Genomic DNA, 18,085 nt, shown 5'->3' with positions numbered 1-18,085 from the left:
ACTTTTCACACCTAAACCATTGAAGCTAATAGAAGTTCTTGTTTTAAAATGAACCACACACACTGACACATTAGTTTCTTTTCTTTTTTTCTCAAACGGGTGTATGTAAGGACTGCTATAATGCAGTAATAGAACTCCTCGTTCCACTTTCAGGATAACAGCAGACGGGTGGACAATGTGCTCAAGTTGTGGATCATTGAGGCTCGAGATCTTCCAGCAAAGAAACGCTACTACTGTGAGCTGTGTCTGGATGACATGCTGTACGCACGCACCACCAGCAAACCCCGCACCGACACTGTCTTCTGGGGAGAGCATTTTGAATTCAACAATTTGCCCACCATTCGTAGCCTTCGTTTGCACCTTTACAAGGAAACGGACAAAAAGAGACGCAAAGTAAAGAAAGCGTTTTATTACATTTTTTTTTAACATTCATTTATTTTTTAGTGTAAAGTACCAGATAAATACGATAATGATGTTTCTGTTTGCTTTAAAGGAAAAAAGCACATACCTTGGCCTTGTCAGCATCCCCATATCCAGCATCACAGGCAGGCAGTTTGTCGAGCAGTGGTACCCGGTGATACAATCCAGCGTTCTGGCAAAAAGTGGCGGTGTTGGGAGTACCAAAGTGATTAATGCTTCACTGCGTGTCAAGTCTCGCTACCAGACGATGAATATTCTACCGATGGAGCTGTACAAGGAGTTTGCCGAGTACATTACCAACAACTACCGAACACTGTGTGCAGTCCTGGAGCCGCTGTTGAGTGTGAAAAGTAAAGAAGAGGTGGCATTTGCTCTAGTGCACATCCTCCAGAGTACGGGGAAGACAAAGGTGAAGCCAGATGTTGCGCGTTACAGTGTACTTTGTCCTGAAACATGTCTGTTTACACACTATTGCTGTGAATTTAGGAAAAAAAAAAGAATTTTTTCCTTTCTAAAAAGTCAGTGAGCTGAAAGTGTAATCTCTTCTCAGGAGTTCCTGTCTGACATGGCGATGTGTGAGGTGGATCGATTCATGGACCGTGAGCACTTGATCTTTCGGGAGAACACACTCGCTACAAAGGCTGTGGAAGAGTACCTCAAACTTATAGGTCACAGATACCTCAAGGAAGCTATCGGTGAGACTGCACATCACTTTCTTTATTTGTGGTTGAGAGTAAATCCAATCTTTTTATGAACATTCTTAAAGCTGGGATAGGTAATCTTGCTCAGAGACATTTTTCTTTTTACTCTGGGTGAAGTTTCATCATCCTGATTGTAGTCTGTACATGTTTAAATCATGAACAATAAGAAATAGAGTTAGATCTCTCAGTTTACTGTAAATCTGTAAAAACTCTGATCAGTCAAACCGTTCGGGCTGTACTGAAGTTGTTCATTTCTTATATTTTGTAAGCGTCATCACGGCTGAGAATATGCAGGAAGGATTTCCTGACCCGGCTCAGTTTATTTGCCTCCTCTCGCTAAACAGCTGAGAAAGAGAAAATCGTTGGTGGAAAAAGCTGTGAACTAGAAAAGCACTCGGAGAGCGCAAACCTCCTCTACAGCATTGAAAATATTCCTTGATCCAAACTGTGATCTGGATCACCACCAAAATTAAACCCTTCCTTTTCATATTTTTGTTAAAAATGAATCAAAATCCGTCCATAACACAAATAAATAAATGCCGGTAAAAACATAACCTCCTTGGCGGAGGTAAGAAAAAAGCCTTGGATTGCGTAAGTAGCAAAACCAGAGGGGGAGGAGTCAAGACAGGGCGCCACTTTCACATCTCGCTAGCTCCCCAACGTTACCTACCCCAGCTTTAATTAAACTTGTGAAGAAGCTTGTGTCAACATTAGCTGCAACTTCATGAAAACACTAAAAATGTCAAAGACATAAATGAACAATAGAAACCTGGAAAAACATAGTCTGGTCTGACGAATCTCCATTTCAGCTCCTATACTAGATAAGGTCAGAATTTGGGGAAAACAGTATAAAAAGCAGAGATTCACCCTGCCGTGTATTAGCAGGTCAGACTGGTGGTGGTGTTATAGTGTGGGGAATATCTTCTGAGCATAATTTCTGCCCTTTGGCATCAGTTGAGCATTGTATTAGCCTTACAGCCTAAACTCCACGTGGTTGTTAGGCATGTACAACCCTTAATGGCCATAGTGTACCCAGTATCCTGGTGGTTACTCCAAGCAGGATGATGCACCATGTCACAAAGCTCAAATCATCTGCAACTGGTTTCTTGAACGTGACAATGGCCTCAACAGACCCCACTTCTCATCCATCGGGAGGGGGAAAGGTGTTGACATCTGCTGCTACGCTTTCTTATTTAATGGAAGTTCCAAATGCACAATTTGAATGAAATTAGATATTATCGAGGATTAATGACTATTATTAAGTGCAGAAGTGATACTTGTGAGATAAGCCAGCATGTGTTGAAAGCAGGAGACAACTCCTGTTATTGCAAATAGATGTGTGTATAGAAGGGACAGAATAGAAGTGACCATACTCGTTAAATGTGTTTGTAAGGAGTTTTTATTCTTGATTATTACATTAATTTAATATAACATGTCTTCAAGTAATGTATGCATTAGAGTTGGGGATACATTGTGAACCGTTTTTCTACAGATGTGCACTGTGTGACTGTCAGATTACTGCTCATTCTTTATTCTTTGGTTCCACAAGTCTGAGATCGTAACAGGCAACTAATTAACAAAGTGCAGAACTCAGAGACTTCATAAAAAATCTTTAAAAAAGTGGACAAAGCCAATATTTTATCGAGCTTCTGGAAAGAATGAAAATGCCATAGGAATATATCACATTATTTGCATACACGCAGGAGCATATTTGGTAATACAGTTTTATAAATGTCAAGCTTATGATGTATTATCACTTTACAATAACATTATAATTAATATATTAGACTTGATGTAATTCATAAATGCTCTTAACTGCACCTTACTGCTCACAAACATGTCTTAAAAAGCATTATAAATGCTGGACATAATCCATTATATCTTGCATTATTCTTTTTTTTTCTTTTTTGCTAAGTGGTTTTGGAAACCTTTCATTAACTGTCATGCATGATCATAAACATTTTTCAGGCTTTATAATCAACATTTTTGTGATATAATTTACTCATAATGATTTAGATGGTGTATTTTTTTCCCTTTTAAGTCAAGAATCATGATTTTATGACTTTTTATTTTTTGGTACCAGATACATATTGAATTCATGTTGCACAACTTTCAGGTGACTTTATTCGGGCCTTATACGAGTCTGAGGAGAACTGTGAGGTGGATCCCATGCGCGTCCCACCATCAGTCCTTGTTGACCATCAAGCCAACCTTCGGATGTGCTGCGAGCTCTTACTCTGCAAGATTATTAACTCTCTCTGGTCAGTTTTTGTTTCACATTAATCCAAAGAGAACTACATGTATACACTGATTATTTAGCTTTAGATTTATTCGATGCTAAGTTTAGACTTAGCATTAATTTTTTATTATTATTAAAGAAGTGAATGCAATATGAAAACTTTGCTTTTTCAGTGAAGTAATTTTAAAAAACACAAAAGTGATGATTGATAGTTTTGACAATAGAGCTTGACAATATCATATGACTTTCTTTTTTTTTCTCAAACTGCTTTTTGCTTGACAGTTTCGTTAAAACCATGTTCTTGTTTCAGCATATTTCCTCGAGAACTGAAGGAAGTTTTTGCCTCGTGGAGAGCCAGATGCGCTGAGCGCGGAAGAGAGGATCTCGCTGACAGCCTCATCAGCTCCTCCCTGTTTCTTCGCTTTATGTGCCCTGCCATCATGTCACCCTCCCTGTTCAACTTAATGCAGGAGTATCCTGCTGAACGCACATCCCGCACGCTCACACTCATCGCCAAGGTGATGCAAAACCTGGCCAGCTTCAGCAAGTGAGTCTAGTCTTTACCTGCTCCTTCACATTGATTTGATTCAGTTCATTTTTAGCTTTGTAAACACTTGACACTTGTGTTGGGTGGGATGCATGTCACAGACCCAGAAATGGAGGCTTGCAGTTTTGGCAGCATCGGTATAAGCTGTTACTCACACAGTGAGCTCTGGGCCTAGCTGTTGTGACACATCTATTCATGCTCTCACATTGCACTAACACACACACACACACACACACACACACACACACACACACACACACACACACACACACACACACACACACACACACACTAATACTTGAACAAACTTATTTTTGCATGACGGTTTCCATGATTAAAACATTAAAAGGTTGGTCTAAAGTAGATTGTGGTAATCTTACTTAAACTTTTGATTCAGTTATTTTAACAGCTGTCAGATGATTTGGTACCCTGAAAGATTTTGATGTAAGTCACCCGATATTTGATAAACTGAATGTAACTCCTTAGTTGGACTTGAAACAAATGCAGATTTTTTTTTAAATGGTGCCATGTAAATTTAAAAGGAATATATATTTGTTGGATCGAATCTTTACTTCCAATACCAAACAGCATATTCTGCTATCGACTCTTGTTTTCTTTTGTGTAGTGGGCTGGATGATTAAAGTCTAATCCCACTGGCAACTGGCAATTTAACTATTAATTAATTTAACATTATTTATTTAATGGAGACCTCAGTAGTAAATGGAAGAGCCATCCACATTCAGAACAGCCTGGGACATCTTCCTCATGCTGGTCACCAGCTTGGTCACACACTGATGTGGGACTGGATCCCATTCTTCAACCAGCATTTGCCACAAGTTGGTCAGTGTCGCTATGATGGTCACTCTGGCACAAACTGCACACACAAAAGCTGATCCCATAAGTGTTGAATGGGGTTGAAGTCAGAATTCCAAGCAGGCCTTTCTGTCCCTTCTACACCCAAATTCTGACAGTAGTCTCAAAGAAACTCATTCTTTGCTGACAAACATTGTTATTTTAGATGATGGAGTTAGGATGTAAAATCTCTTCTAATTTCTCTACAATAAGATTAACTTCCAACGATGACGAGCCTTGTTTTGCCAATGAGGAAGATGCAGCCCCACACCATCACACCATGTCTCCAGTCCACTAGTTGCTGATACCAGTTTAAATGTAAATGGCAGTGAAGGCTATTAATGGTAGTCCATCGCAGAATAAGTTGTTTGGCCCTGGCAGAGAAGATGTGTCATGTTTTTATATGGGCACAACCCTCAGACTCAGCTCTGCTACTTATCCCACATATGCATTTTTCTTACAGATGTCGCATCATTCAATAGGAAAAAATAATGTTTTCAATAGGGCTGTGACAATATGTTTCCGTCTTGATTAGATTTGATTCAGATTTTTTGGGTGCTGATTTGATTTAAATTGCAATTCTTGTGATTCCCCGATATTGCTGGTTTTTGTAGACTAAAAACAAACCAAAAAAATGTACAAAACTTTTTTCTTTATTTAAATTGATCATCATTCTGCTACTATGATGCCCAAGAGGACAAGTAAAAAGATCAATAAAAACAATAAAAATGACAAGAATTTAGCTATGGATTATTTTTATTTATTTGAAAAAAAAAGAAAAGATTTTTTTTAACAACAACAAAAAAAAAGATTTTAAAATTGTGAGGCAAAAATTCCCAATATTTGATTTTTCTATTCGATTTTCCCACCCCTAGTTTTCAATGATATAAAACTTATTGGCAAGAAGAATTGTGCCAACATAGAAATAATCCATCAAACACAAAATTTCTGCCTTTTTGTGTCAAATTTAGTCGGTTACTGTTGTAGCTAAAACCATGAAAGCAGCTCACTCAAGTCCACTTAACCTTCATTTTTACTGAATATTTCACGTGAAAGCCAACAAAGTATGCTGCTTCGTATTTAAAACACAATCTCAAAGTGCAGAACATCAGTGGTGTCTGTCAGAAAAAGAATAGGAAAAATGATACGACTAAAGAAATGAGTAAACGCTGCATGCATGAGAAAACAATGGCTGTAGTTATTGCTTCAGGATCAAATAGAAGATCTCTAATGGGGAAAAAACAAAACAAAAAAAAAAACTGGAAGAAAGGAATGGTTTGGTATTAAATTCGACACCATAAGCATGATGAAGTACGAGAGGTATAGCTATATATCTGTAGCTGCAAAAGGACACAACAAAATGAAACCTGTACCTTTAAACACAAACATTGCCAACATTATTAGATATGCAGCTCTTAGAAATCTGTCTGCCTGATATGATTTATTTTTTTTAAAGGAGGAATTACCTTCTGAAAAGATACTCGTTTTACTCTTCTCCTACTCATTGCACCCTATAGAGACATCTTGCTGTGAAGTGCACAGTTTGAAGACTTCAAAGAGCTCCAGATCAGCCAGGATCACTTTCCTAATGGCTGTCTGTTTTGGCTGCATTTGCAAGTTTTGACACCAACTGGGCTACATACAGCAGCAATGCTTTTAATATGTACTTTCTCCCTTCTACCACTTAAATCTGTGCATTAGTTCTTGGTAAGAGTTGTGTTTACAGGACACATTCCTGAGTGAAACTACATGTATGTAAATTTACACACACTGCGCAGTAATGTTCTCATGCACTTCTTACACATACACTACATGTTCATTGTTTTTCTTGGTGGCGTATTTGAGCTCGTAGTTGCATTGAAATAAAATCTTTCAGCTCTTGTTTGAGACATTGAGCATACTGCTAAAGGTTTCACACTCAGGACATTTTTCTGAATTCACATTCTCTCTAAGCTGACTTGTCTCCCAGCACCTCTTCCAAAACTCCTCCTCAGTGTAAGATGCTGCCATCACCATATTTGAATGTTGGGATGGTGTTCAAGCAGCCTGCTGGGAGTTTGTCTTCAGCCATTTGCCATTTATTGAGGGATACCGTTGCTTCTGTACAGTCACTCCAGGATAAAAATCTGATTGGTGAAGTGCTGCCCTAATGGTTTTGCTGTTGTTATGTAACCTGTAAATATTAGCAATGTGTCGTGTTGCATGATGTTTTTTTTATATCCTGTAATTATTGCTTATGTGTACAGGTTTGGACCCAAGGAGGAATACATGTATTTCATGAATGAGTTCCTGGAGATGGAGTGGGGCTCCATGCAGCAGTTTCTCTATGAGATTTCCAACATGGAGACTGGAGGGAACGCCGGAGGGTTCGAGGGCTATATTGACCTGGGCAGAGAATTGTCCATGCTTCACAGTTTGCTTTGGGAGGTTATGGGACAGCTCAGCAAGGTGGGAGGGACATTACATGTTAAATTACCACTTTTTATGTGGATTCTCTTTGGCTAAAAATGCAGAAACAGGGCACAGATAGTTTAAATTCTATCAGTATGTTTAAAATGACTGCAGTATTGATAAGTTAAATTCCTGCAAGTCAAGTTACGCTTTTAAACATGAACTGCAGATGTTGTATGTTAGGAAAGTTAAAACTATTCTCTGTGATGGACTGGCGAGCTGTCCATGGTGTACCCTGCCTTTCGCCCAAAGACTGCTGGGATAGGATCCAGCTTCTCCGCGACCCTTCATTGGTCTAAGCGGTTTGGATAATAAGTGAATGAATGAATAAAACTATTCTATTCTCTGTCTCTCAGGATAATAGACAAATTTATAGCAGTTCATTTTTCTTTATAAATTCAATGATTTTTCCACCTAACGTTACAAAACACTAAAAACTGATGGGGACAAAAAGTGTATCGTGGATTGTTTGGTGTATATGCTGCTTGACAAGTTCAGTCAAAGCCACCAAATCCCTCTTTGTTACCTTAATAACAAAGCGAACAAACACTTTCACAATTCTCAGCACTTTCTGTAAAGTTGACAGTGACACGATATCAGCTTTTTTTTTCTTAACTAACCTGTTTTCTGCTCATGTTTCTGCATCTTTGTCAAAAAAAAGGGACTCTGGAAAATGTGTATCTCTCAATTTTAAAGCCCCTTGTCCATCCTGCAGGATGCCATTCTCAAACTGGGACCCCTGCCACGGCTGCTGAATGACATCAGCGTCGCCCTGAGGAACCCGCAACTTCACATGCCTACAAATCACCAGCCGGACCGACCTAAGGACAGACTCTTCACTCGCCCATCTTTCAATCGCCTCATGTCCTCTGACTTCCAAAGCCTTATGATGCGTGACTTAAACAGGTAACTCCTTTTTCCTTCTAAAATGATTTTATATGACCACTCATGGGAACAAAATTGATCTATTTACGGATATGCAAATACCAAGTCCCAGCTTGTTTGGTCCTGCTGTGGCTCTTTAAAGAGTGTTTGGTCATTATTGCAAATGTTCACCTAAGCTACATAAAGACAGGAATTGCTGTTTCACAAGGGTGCAATTAGTAGGAGCTCATAAAAGGGCCGAGGATACACAATAAGGGAGAGTTCAGCAACTCATAACAACACTGGTGTACTTCTGAGAGCACGTTATGTTAATGCTAATGCATCTCTTTAGGCTTTCAAAGCAGTTTATCAATCAGTAATTGCCAGCCATCTGTTCCCAGATACTCTCACCGGAACCTTTTTCTCACTTTGTTTAAACTCATTTTACCACTCCACTCCATAACAGCCTGTTTAAATAAGAGCTCTTCAAGGAGGATGAAGAAGAGTGTTGCACAGCACCTAGTTTGGGTTTACTGTTGTTCCCCCTCTCCTATCTGTTGAAGAACCAAATCTGCAGCAGTGAGCATGCTGATGAATGGCGGTGACATAATTCTGCTGCAGGCACGCTTAAGAGAGCAGAGTTCAAATGTTTGGAAATGCAAGTCAACATGAGTGAAACACCTGCCATAACTGACCCAAGCTATGATGCACTATCAACACGCTGTCCTCGCGCTGAGTTTCTATTCCACGTGTCGTATTATGCAACAGTTACATAATTAACATGTGTAATTCATGCATACTGTGAAATCTTATAGACGGATGCGTGGGATTACAAAATCACACTGTGATGAAACCAAATCTTTTATAGTGTGTGGGGACTATTTCCTTCTAATGAGAATAAAGAATGAAACTGCCATTTATTTTTGACTTTCTACTCTTTAATATTTTTACGCTTTGTAATACCTCTCTGCTGTGTGTCTTTAGTTCGATAGACATTTCTCGCCTTCCGTCTCCAACAACTGGAATCTCAGCGGTGGAGTCCCTCTCATCCAATCTGAACATGAGGCGCCTCGCTGAAAGAGACCTCCGTACATCAAGAGAAGTGTTCTACGTCACCCGCCCACCGCTGGCTCGATCCAGTCCTGCGTACTGCACGAGCAGCTCTGACATCACAGAGCCTGATCCAAAGGTAGGTTCTCTCTCGCTGCTCAGTCCTAAACCTGTCGTCTTTTGCATCTAAATCGTTCTAAACAATTTCGAGACCTGAAAGTGGCTTATGCTCACTTCTTGATGAATTGTAAACAAAGTGAAAATATTTGTACCAAACATAACATAAATAAAATCCAGTATTTAAAGATCATAAATGCTGTTTGTCTAATTAAAAACTGTATAAGAATTTTTTGTAATTGAATGATTTTGAGTCTATCATCAAAGTTAGACAAAGTCATGGCCACATGAGGCTCAGTGTACATACAGGATTGCATTAGATTAATAATCACATAGTTTTTGTTTCAAGAAAATAATATTTATTCAAAGTGGAGCATTATGTGTAAAACTGCTGAACTTGGACCCCTTGGTGCTGGAGCCTTCCTGTGCCGTGTTTTGGATGGGTGTGTGATCATTTCAGCAAAGGTTCTGCAGGGGTTCCATGCTGTGCTGGACTCTTGGGTCTTGGGGCCCTCTCTTTTTGGTTCTGATACATGGAAGGGAGTGTGTTTACACTGACATGACTGTACTCATCATTAAACACAAGTCATTATATACTGTACTCGCAGAACAAAACTACACATAGTTATTGTTTATCCTGCAGGTGTTAATCACTGATACAGTTACGAGTTCATTTGTTGCTGCTGGTCGTATTCACGTCTTTTTAGTTTGGTTTTTTTACAGGTTATCCTGATGATTCTCTGCTTGGTTTTATTACAGGGTTATTTCTTCATACTACTAAGTATGAAGGGGAATATTATATCTACAAAGCTTCCTTTTTATCTGCTTCTGCAATGCAAATTTATGAAGCACAAAATGACAGCTATCATTATGCTTGGCTTGAAGCTGAACAGGACAACGTTTACACCAAACAAGTAACAGACCGATTAGCTTAGTTGTAAACGTAAAACATAAGTACACACAATCTGCTTTTTGCACAGACAATAAATAAAGAATTTTAATTGGTATTTATTGTAAATTAAATCACAATTCCCCCACCACTTCTTCAGATTTTCGAACTAATCCTTCTGTGCATCTGAAATGATAAATATGAGTTGTTAAATGCACCTAGAGAAACAGTTTTTATATCAATTACAGTTTATTTACATAAGTGCAAAATGATTAGATGTTAATTGTATTGGTGTTACGAACGGTAGTCCGTAAAACAAAATGAACAAACAGATTGATACAACCAATAAAAATCATAGTGGAGAATAAAAAAATAAAATAAAACGGACAATTAAAGCAATCTGAAACACACTTATTTTGAGTAATCTTGTGTAGGAAGTACACAACAATCAGCTACAGCCTGCTTTAATAGCTTATTTAGCGTGTATATGTGCTTTTACTGCCGTGGAAGCCGTGATGATAAAAGGGAGGGGGAAAAACAATCAAATAAACAAAACAGAGAGCCTTGAGTTGTTCTTCTTCTCCTCTTTGTGTTATTTTCAACACCTGTTTCCATAATCTTAACTTCCTATACCAGGGGTGGCCAACTTTGATCCTCGCGAGCTTCGGTCTTGCAACTGTTGGGAGTTTCCCTGCTGCAACACGCCTGACTCAGATCGGAGGGTAATTAGCTGATTTTTGCTGAGTTTGAAGTCAAGCTCTGCACAAGTCTGCTAATTAAATCTGATGTGAATAAATGGGACTAATCAGATTTTCTAACAAATTCTGACAATAAATGCTGTCATTAAAGAGAAGAAAATGGCTGTCCAAGCATAAAATTTCATGCTTTTGTACATGGAAAGGTTTATTTGGTAAGGTAGGCTTTGCAGATCTATCTGCATTTATATTTGTGACATTGAATTGAAAACACCTGGGCAAGATGTGTGCTCTTACAAGGACATGGGTGCTGATGAAATTAGTTAAATAAGATCAGGCCAGTCTATTTAAAACTTTCAGAATAATTAGTAAAAAAAAAATGTAATAAGAAAACAGACCAAAGTGATTAAGTTCACATTTTTTCCACAAATATACATTGGTTCTGTTATCACACTGAAAACATTTGGACAAAAATAGTAAACTATAACCTTAAATAAGCTGAAATCCTAAACCGAGAAGAATGAAACATTTACTGTCAAAACTGAAGCAACTGATCTCATCAGCTTCCAAACGCTGATGCTGAGTATTGTGATAAGACAAGATGATGTTTTAGATTTATTAAGTCAGAAATACTTTTGAAACAAGTCAATACAACAAAAAAGATATTAGTGTTTAATATCAATTCCAAAAATAGGATTTAGGAGCAAATTTGGTGCAATTCAGGAGCAAAATTACACCACCTGTCAGTGTACCATTTGTTTAGAAACATGAATTAAATAAAAAAACAATATTTTATATTTGTTTTTTCGGGTCAAGTAAATATTTAAAATGTTTTTATTTTTCTTTTTTCTTTTGAAAAAATAAAAAAAGAAGAGAAAAGAGCTTGAAAGAATACATTCATGAGAGAAGCAAACTATTTTGTTGTTTTGTATTGAAATGAAATTTGTTTGTACATTACACTCTTTAAAGTTTTATATGTGCAATACTGGAGGCTTGTTCAATATGAATACAACATGAGGATTAATGAATTTGAACAGGTCTATTAAATAATAGCAATATTTTCTATTCATCATTTTAAGACTTTATTGTAAAACCATACAAAATCCAATGAGGAAAAAACACTTTCACCTTTTTCACTTTTTGGACAATTAAGAGATTTTAAGTTTTCTAATGAACTTGGCTTGTGTGTTTGGGCTTGTCCCTTACTTATGGTGTATTACTACATTGTGTGTGTGTGTGTGTGTTTCCCAGGTCCACAGTGTGAACAAAAGCGTATCTATGATGGACCTCCAGGACTCTCGCATGAACAGCATTTCCAACCTGAACCATGTGGGGGACATGCTCGCCTCTTCTCAAGCCTCCATTGCTGGTCTCGGCCATAGCTTTGGGAACCTCGGCGGCCCTCTTCGCATGGGCGGGCATTTACCTCCGGGCTCATCCGGCTCTGGTCTGAGACTAAGCCAGATGGGACACGTAGGGGGGCCCACTGAATCCATCTCTCAGCAACAACAGCAGGCGGCAGCAGCAATGCACTTCCCCCTGTCTTTCCAGAACCCGCTATTCCATCTGGCTGCTCAGAACTCCCCAGCTCAGTCCCAGCCTCCTCCTCCTCCCCTTCTCCTCGCCCCCGAGCCTGAGAACGGCCATCCCGACTACCCGCCCGCCTTTGGCAACAATGCTTTCTCCCGCAGTGAAGACTTGTCCGCCCTACGGTCACAGAGCAGTCTGGTGCAGCCCAGCATTGTCCACTCACACAGCTACAGTGACGATTTCACCCGGCAGAATCAGAGCAACGATTACGCCTGGCACCAACTGTCGCTGCAAGTGCAGGTAGGAGTCTCACTTGCTCGAACACATGCACCACTGAAAATCTCCCGCTTTGATTATTCATCACATCCACATGCAGGCCAAGCCTAAACCTAACCTGCCCTTTTTTTTCTACTTAATAACTATTGTTCTCTATTGGGTTAGGGTTAGGAAGATGACTTACTATGAGACATTCAGAAAAATTAGCAGGCTTGTCGAGGCTAATGTAATATCATGAGTTTATTTAGCAGTTGTGTGTTAAGTTAGGGGTTGGTTCATTTTTGCTGCTGCTGGTTTTGTAGATTATTTATTAACAGCTTTATTTTAAAAACTGATAAAAAAAAGCAAATCAATCCAACTCCACAATTAAGTAAAACAGTTATCTGCCTTATCATGTATAAATTATTACCATGCAAATCTCTGACTGTGTTTAATCCAGACTTTCGTGACTCTTTCCTGACAATTTATTTACATGCTATAAATAAAAGTAGTTGGCAAGCACCTTCTACACCTCTCATTTTATAAACAGAAAATATTTACATGGAAACCTTAGTTTAATATTCTGTGGTTCATTTGGCATTTATTATGGAGTTGTAGAGCCAGTGAGAGCTGCAGCACAAGCCTGGGATTCAAACCTTGGCCAGCTGTGAGGAACTGTGGCCTTTGTCTGTGAAGTTTTTTATAAAAATAGCACAATATTATGTCATAAATAAAAAGTAAATTATTACAGATTCAGTGTTTAATGCATTAGAAAATAATTACAAAAACTGACACTGTATTTAAGTTGATGTTTTCTTTGAGTCTTTCATTATCAAACCACTTGATGTGAGAGAATAGTTAAGTCTTTCCTTTTTCTTTCGTCTGTGTGAGAGAGACATCAGGGTCCTGACTGAGCTGCTGGAAGCAGTTGGATCCCAGCTGAATGTTTAATAAATGCCTGTGAGAATATGCAAATGCAACGCTAACCTTGGGGCACTTGTTATGCTATATGCAATGCACCAAAGCCAGATAACTCACCTGGCTGCTCTGCTGAACTTTGCAGAGTGCTTGACAACCATCATGAAACCTGATCATTAGCTGTTGTTTAACAGAGAAGATAGAAGTGTCGCACCAGCTGATGTAACATGTTATCATCATTAGCCCATCTGTGTCCAGCAGATCGGTTGGCATCTGAGTTCAAGCTTTTTCAGTCAAGAAACAATCTTCACTGTGAAATATATTCTCAAACACACCTGAAGACATTTTTGTAGAGATAATTGTGTCACCGGCCTGATAGAGTTGAGAGTGATGCTTGTATTTTGTGGAATAGATTAGAGCATGTAGTGAACTTTGCGGCTGTGACTTGCTGGTGTTTTCATGAGCTGCTGATCCATCACACTGATAAGTTTACTATGACACGTCTGTGTAAAATTACAGTGTTTAATGATGCTGTCTTGTAATCTCAAGCTATTTCTGTCCTGCAGCGTGGGCATTAATGGAACAAACATCACAAGCTGCCTGCTTATTAATACAGATGAGTTAGTCAGGACAGTGCTTTATGAATTAATTATCAACCTCCATCCATCCATCTATAATGATAATTATTTTTTATAATGTAAATCAAAACAGGGCCACGAAGGGTTTTACACTGCAAGTGATCAAGCTATATATAAATACAGAGAAGGGACAGTACAAATATGAATAATTAGCAAAAACGGAAATTAGATAATAGATTGAAATGAGAGAAAAAATGGAGAAGAATCCCTACTGTCATACTTTTGCCATTGTCCTCGAATGATTTTTGTTTTAAGCAAAGAATCTTGAACAGGCTGAGGGTCCCTTGTATGGAGTTTGAGGGTCAAACTCCAGTCTTGAAGAGCCAGTATCCTTCAGGTTTTTGTTGTCTCCATGCTCCAACACACCTGACTGAAATGAATGAATAGGTTGACAAGAAGCTGTTGGATCCATTTTATTTGAATCAGGTGTGTTGGTTCCAGGGAAACGGCCAAAAACCTGCCTGATACCAGACCTCGAGGACTGGACATAGTGATGAGTCAGACCATTTTCTTGTGATGTATTAATAATAAAAGAGAAACTGAAAGCCAGGGTAAATAGGCTAACTGCTTGTCTATGGTTATCTGATCCACCTCTCTACTGATTCATATGTATCTGTTTCTAAAACACTAAATGGTTTAGAGTCAAAATCCATTTCAGACCTTTAATACCTCTCAAATGAACTGGGGCGCACCAAGCTGTCTTCAGGTTCAGTTTTATGTATGATAAATGCAACACATACCCAGTCAACCTGAAGTTTCCAACTCCAAATTTATGGAAATAATACAAAAAGAAACATTGTTTGACTTTGCCTTTCATAAACTATATTTATCATATAGTGTTGCATTCATTATTTTAAATCATGCAAGCTATGAAGTTTTACATTCATTACCCCATTTTATATAGATAGACTCTGTTAGCTTCTTTTTGTCAGGTGAATCAGTAAATGAAAACACTCTTGGTTTATTAGGGTTAGTAAATAAGCTAGCTAATGTGACATTAACCTCTTCAATACCACTGGGTGGTGATAATATGTACTACCAGATTACCAGTTGACCTGGTCGTAATGAAATGGTTAACTGTGTAACTTATTTTTACATGCATGATATATAAATCTTTATCACATAAGTCAATCCATAAATATAAGTATGGGTCCAAACACATCAAAACATTCCTGAGATAAAACTTTGTTGGACACTAAAATATCAACTTAAAATGACCTGAATTTACACGTTGACAATGCAACATTTGTTTTTTTATTACTGTGAACTCCTACTTCTTTCTCCAAAGTTCTGTCCTCCTGAGCAGGTGGAGATTATTCTTGATAGGAGGTGTTTTTTGTGGTGTTTTAAAATATTTTTTTTTCTCAGACACACTAATGACCATAATTACTTTTTTTTAAAACTTTTTTAGTTATTTAAATGACTATTGTAAATTTAGCCCTTTCTTTAATGGGAGGGTACCAATACACTTAAGGGCCTACTTAAGTATATTGTTACACTTAAGTAGTAAGTAGTGCACTGGTTTCCTTCTGAAAATGGCAATTCTGCATTTTATGTTATGATGTTTCCTTCCCTCTTTCCAAGTCAGTTTGCGTAAAAGTTAAGCAGCGATATGTGGAAAAAGTTCAGCAATTTTAGTATCTACTAAATTAGAATGGGGCATGAATTCATAATATGAATTCATAAAATTAATAATTTTATTAATTTTATGAATTCATAGAATTAATGTGAGCTGTGAAATATTCACATTTCCTACAATTCAGAATAAAGAAAATCCAGATGTAAGCATTTTAATGGAAAAGTGAATATTCTGACTTGTTCTCATCATTTCCATGATTTCTTCTCCCTTCTTAGGAGTCTCTCCAGCAGCAGCACCTAATGGGGGTCACGTCTCAGACAGGCACTGGCACAGGCACCCCTGCCTCCTTAGCTACACCTCCGACTACAGTTCATCCTGTCCGCCAGACATCCATTGCCCCGCAGCACCTCAAGTCCCAGCGCTCCATTAATACACCGGCCACTGCCACTCCTCCAAAGGTTCGCCCGCAGAGCAGGAACCTCCTCCTCGACTCCTCTGATGCAAGCTTCAGTGGCAGTCAGCCAAAATCTCGCCAAACTCAGCAGATGCCACAACAACAGCAGCAGCAGCAACAGGACGGCCAGCTGGCGGTGACAGACAGTCCAGCTCCTGGGCTTCCGTTCCAGACTAGCTCCGCCAAAGAGAACCAGCCTCCAGCAGCAGCTGCAGAGGAGTCGACGGACACACCCACGAAAAGTACCAAGAAGTCTCAGCAGTCACAGCTGCAGCCACCGCAGCAGCATCTTCTCAAGCCAGTTGCCAATAAACAGGTGAAACTAGCAAACCCAGTATGAACAGTAATCTGTTGAGAAAAATGTTTAAAACTAACTGCGTTATTAAAAAAAAAAACAAAAACAAAAACAACATTTTTGAAGTGCTGCTGTTCAGACACAATGTTTTTACAATAAGATGTCTAGCAAGACAAGTTCTGACGATCATAACTTACCGTTTTACTTTCAGGGAAACTCCCCGGCTATGAATGAGCGGACAGTTGCCTGGGTGTCCAACATGCCACATCTCTCTGCCGACATTGAGAGCCTGCGGCCGGACCGCGAGGGCCAGTTGAAAGAGTACTCTAAGAGTATGGACGAGTCACGACTCGACAGGGTCAGCACCAATTTCCCCCTCCTTGCAAGAGTCACTTGTTCACTTCTTGTGATATTTTTTCCAGGGTAGCTTCATGGTGACTATTAATAGTGCAAATCTTTTTCTGTGCAGGAACTTTGTGGAGTATAAGGACACATTCACATCATCCTTTTTGATCCGAATTCTAGTCCCTTTGCTCAGAAAGTCTGCTTTGTTTGGGGAAATGTGAATGCGCCAAACAAATTCGGATTCATATCAAAGAAGCAGGTCCGCCTAAAAACACAGGTCTCGGTTCGTATCAAGCAGACCAAACAGGAAGCAGACTACATAGTCACAAAAACAAGTCACTTCCTGGATTTGGCGTCATATTGCATTATGGGCAGTGATCACCTTAGGGGTCCTCTGCCTCGTCTGTTGTTCATACTGCAGCTTACTTGCATAAGCCAAAATAAATAAATGGTTTTTTGTTCCATGTTTAGCTTGTGAATGGAAGAAAACTGAGCTTTCTTCTTCACGCTGGTCTTATCTTCTCTTTTGCTAAATACTATGGCAGCGCCACCTTTGGTGAGAATGGGGATATACAGTATTATTGTAATGGTTTGTTTGACCAAAGTGCAGCATGAACATGATCTCAGTCCTACAACTGAGACAAGCCCCCAACTGGACTGTGTCTAGTGGACTATCTTGATGTGAATGCACCCTAAGTCAACTAGTAACTGTATCCTGATAGTTTTGCTAGTGTCTCTAAACTAAATATTTGTTTTATGACCAAACAATCTAAATCAATCACCAGTGAAAACAAAGTGACATCATTTCCTTCATCTTCCAGGTGAGAGAATATGAAGAAGAAATTCATTCCTTGAAGGAACGGCTGAAGATGTCCCATCGTAAGCTAGAAGAATATGAGCAGAGACTTCTTAGCCAGGAACAGCAGACCAGCAAGATCCTGCAGCAGTATCAGAACCGCCTGGAAGACAGCGAGCGCCGTCTGAAGCAGCAGCAGTTGGAGAAGGACTCTCAGATCAAAGGCATCATCAACAGGTGAACTGGTGGCGTATATGAAGTTGCACTACTTAATGATGGGCTGCTTCTGTTGCACCAAATTAATCACGAGTGTCATAAAGATTTAGCAGTAATGCTTAAATTTTACATTTGCTTTAAAAAAAAAAAAAAAAAAAGTTCCACTATATAAGTTGAGTGAGTTTAGTGTTAAAAAAAAAAACCAGATTAATATGAGACTGTTTTTCGACTAAA

The 18,085-nt window shown here is 38.9% G+C and overlaps 1 protein-coding gene across 1 annotated transcript in view; it reads left to right on the top strand.

The window, feature by feature from the left end:
• The window catches only part of LOC306770040 (ras/Rap GTPase-activating protein SynGAP-like), a gene marked incomplete at both ends in the record, with an annotated part of 42,502 nt that overhangs the window by 17,335 nt on the left and 7,082 nt on the right, over positions 1–18,085 (top strand). Inside the window, 12 exons of the mRNA XM_079258811.1 lie at positions 154–393; positions 494–829; positions 971–1,115; positions 3,238–3,382; positions 3,671–3,907; positions 7,006–7,207; positions 7,926–8,116; positions 9,059–9,263; positions 12,077–12,655; positions 16,021–16,512; positions 16,706–16,852; positions 17,661–17,872. Of these exons, the coding sequence (XP_079114937.1) occupies positions 154–393; positions 494–829; positions 971–1,115; positions 3,238–3,382; positions 3,671–3,907; positions 7,006–7,207; positions 7,926–8,116; positions 9,059–9,263; positions 12,077–12,655; positions 16,021–16,512; positions 16,706–16,852; positions 17,661–17,872 (3,131 nt within the window). The remainder of the gene's footprint in view (positions 1–153; positions 394–493; positions 830–970; positions 1,116–3,237; positions 3,383–3,670; positions 3,908–7,005; positions 7,208–7,925; positions 8,117–9,058; positions 9,264–12,076; positions 12,656–16,020; positions 16,513–16,705; positions 16,853–17,660; positions 17,873–18,085) is intronic.

Source organism: Telmatherina bonti (genome assembly GCF_933228915.1).
Source record: "Telmatherina bonti genome assembly, chromosome: 19".
Lineage (NCBI taxonomy): Eukaryota > Metazoa > Chordata > Actinopteri > Atheriniformes > Telmatherinidae > Telmatherina > Telmatherina bonti.
Note: the sequence above shows the minus strand (reverse complement) of the source record. Positions and strands in the feature narration are given on the sequence as shown.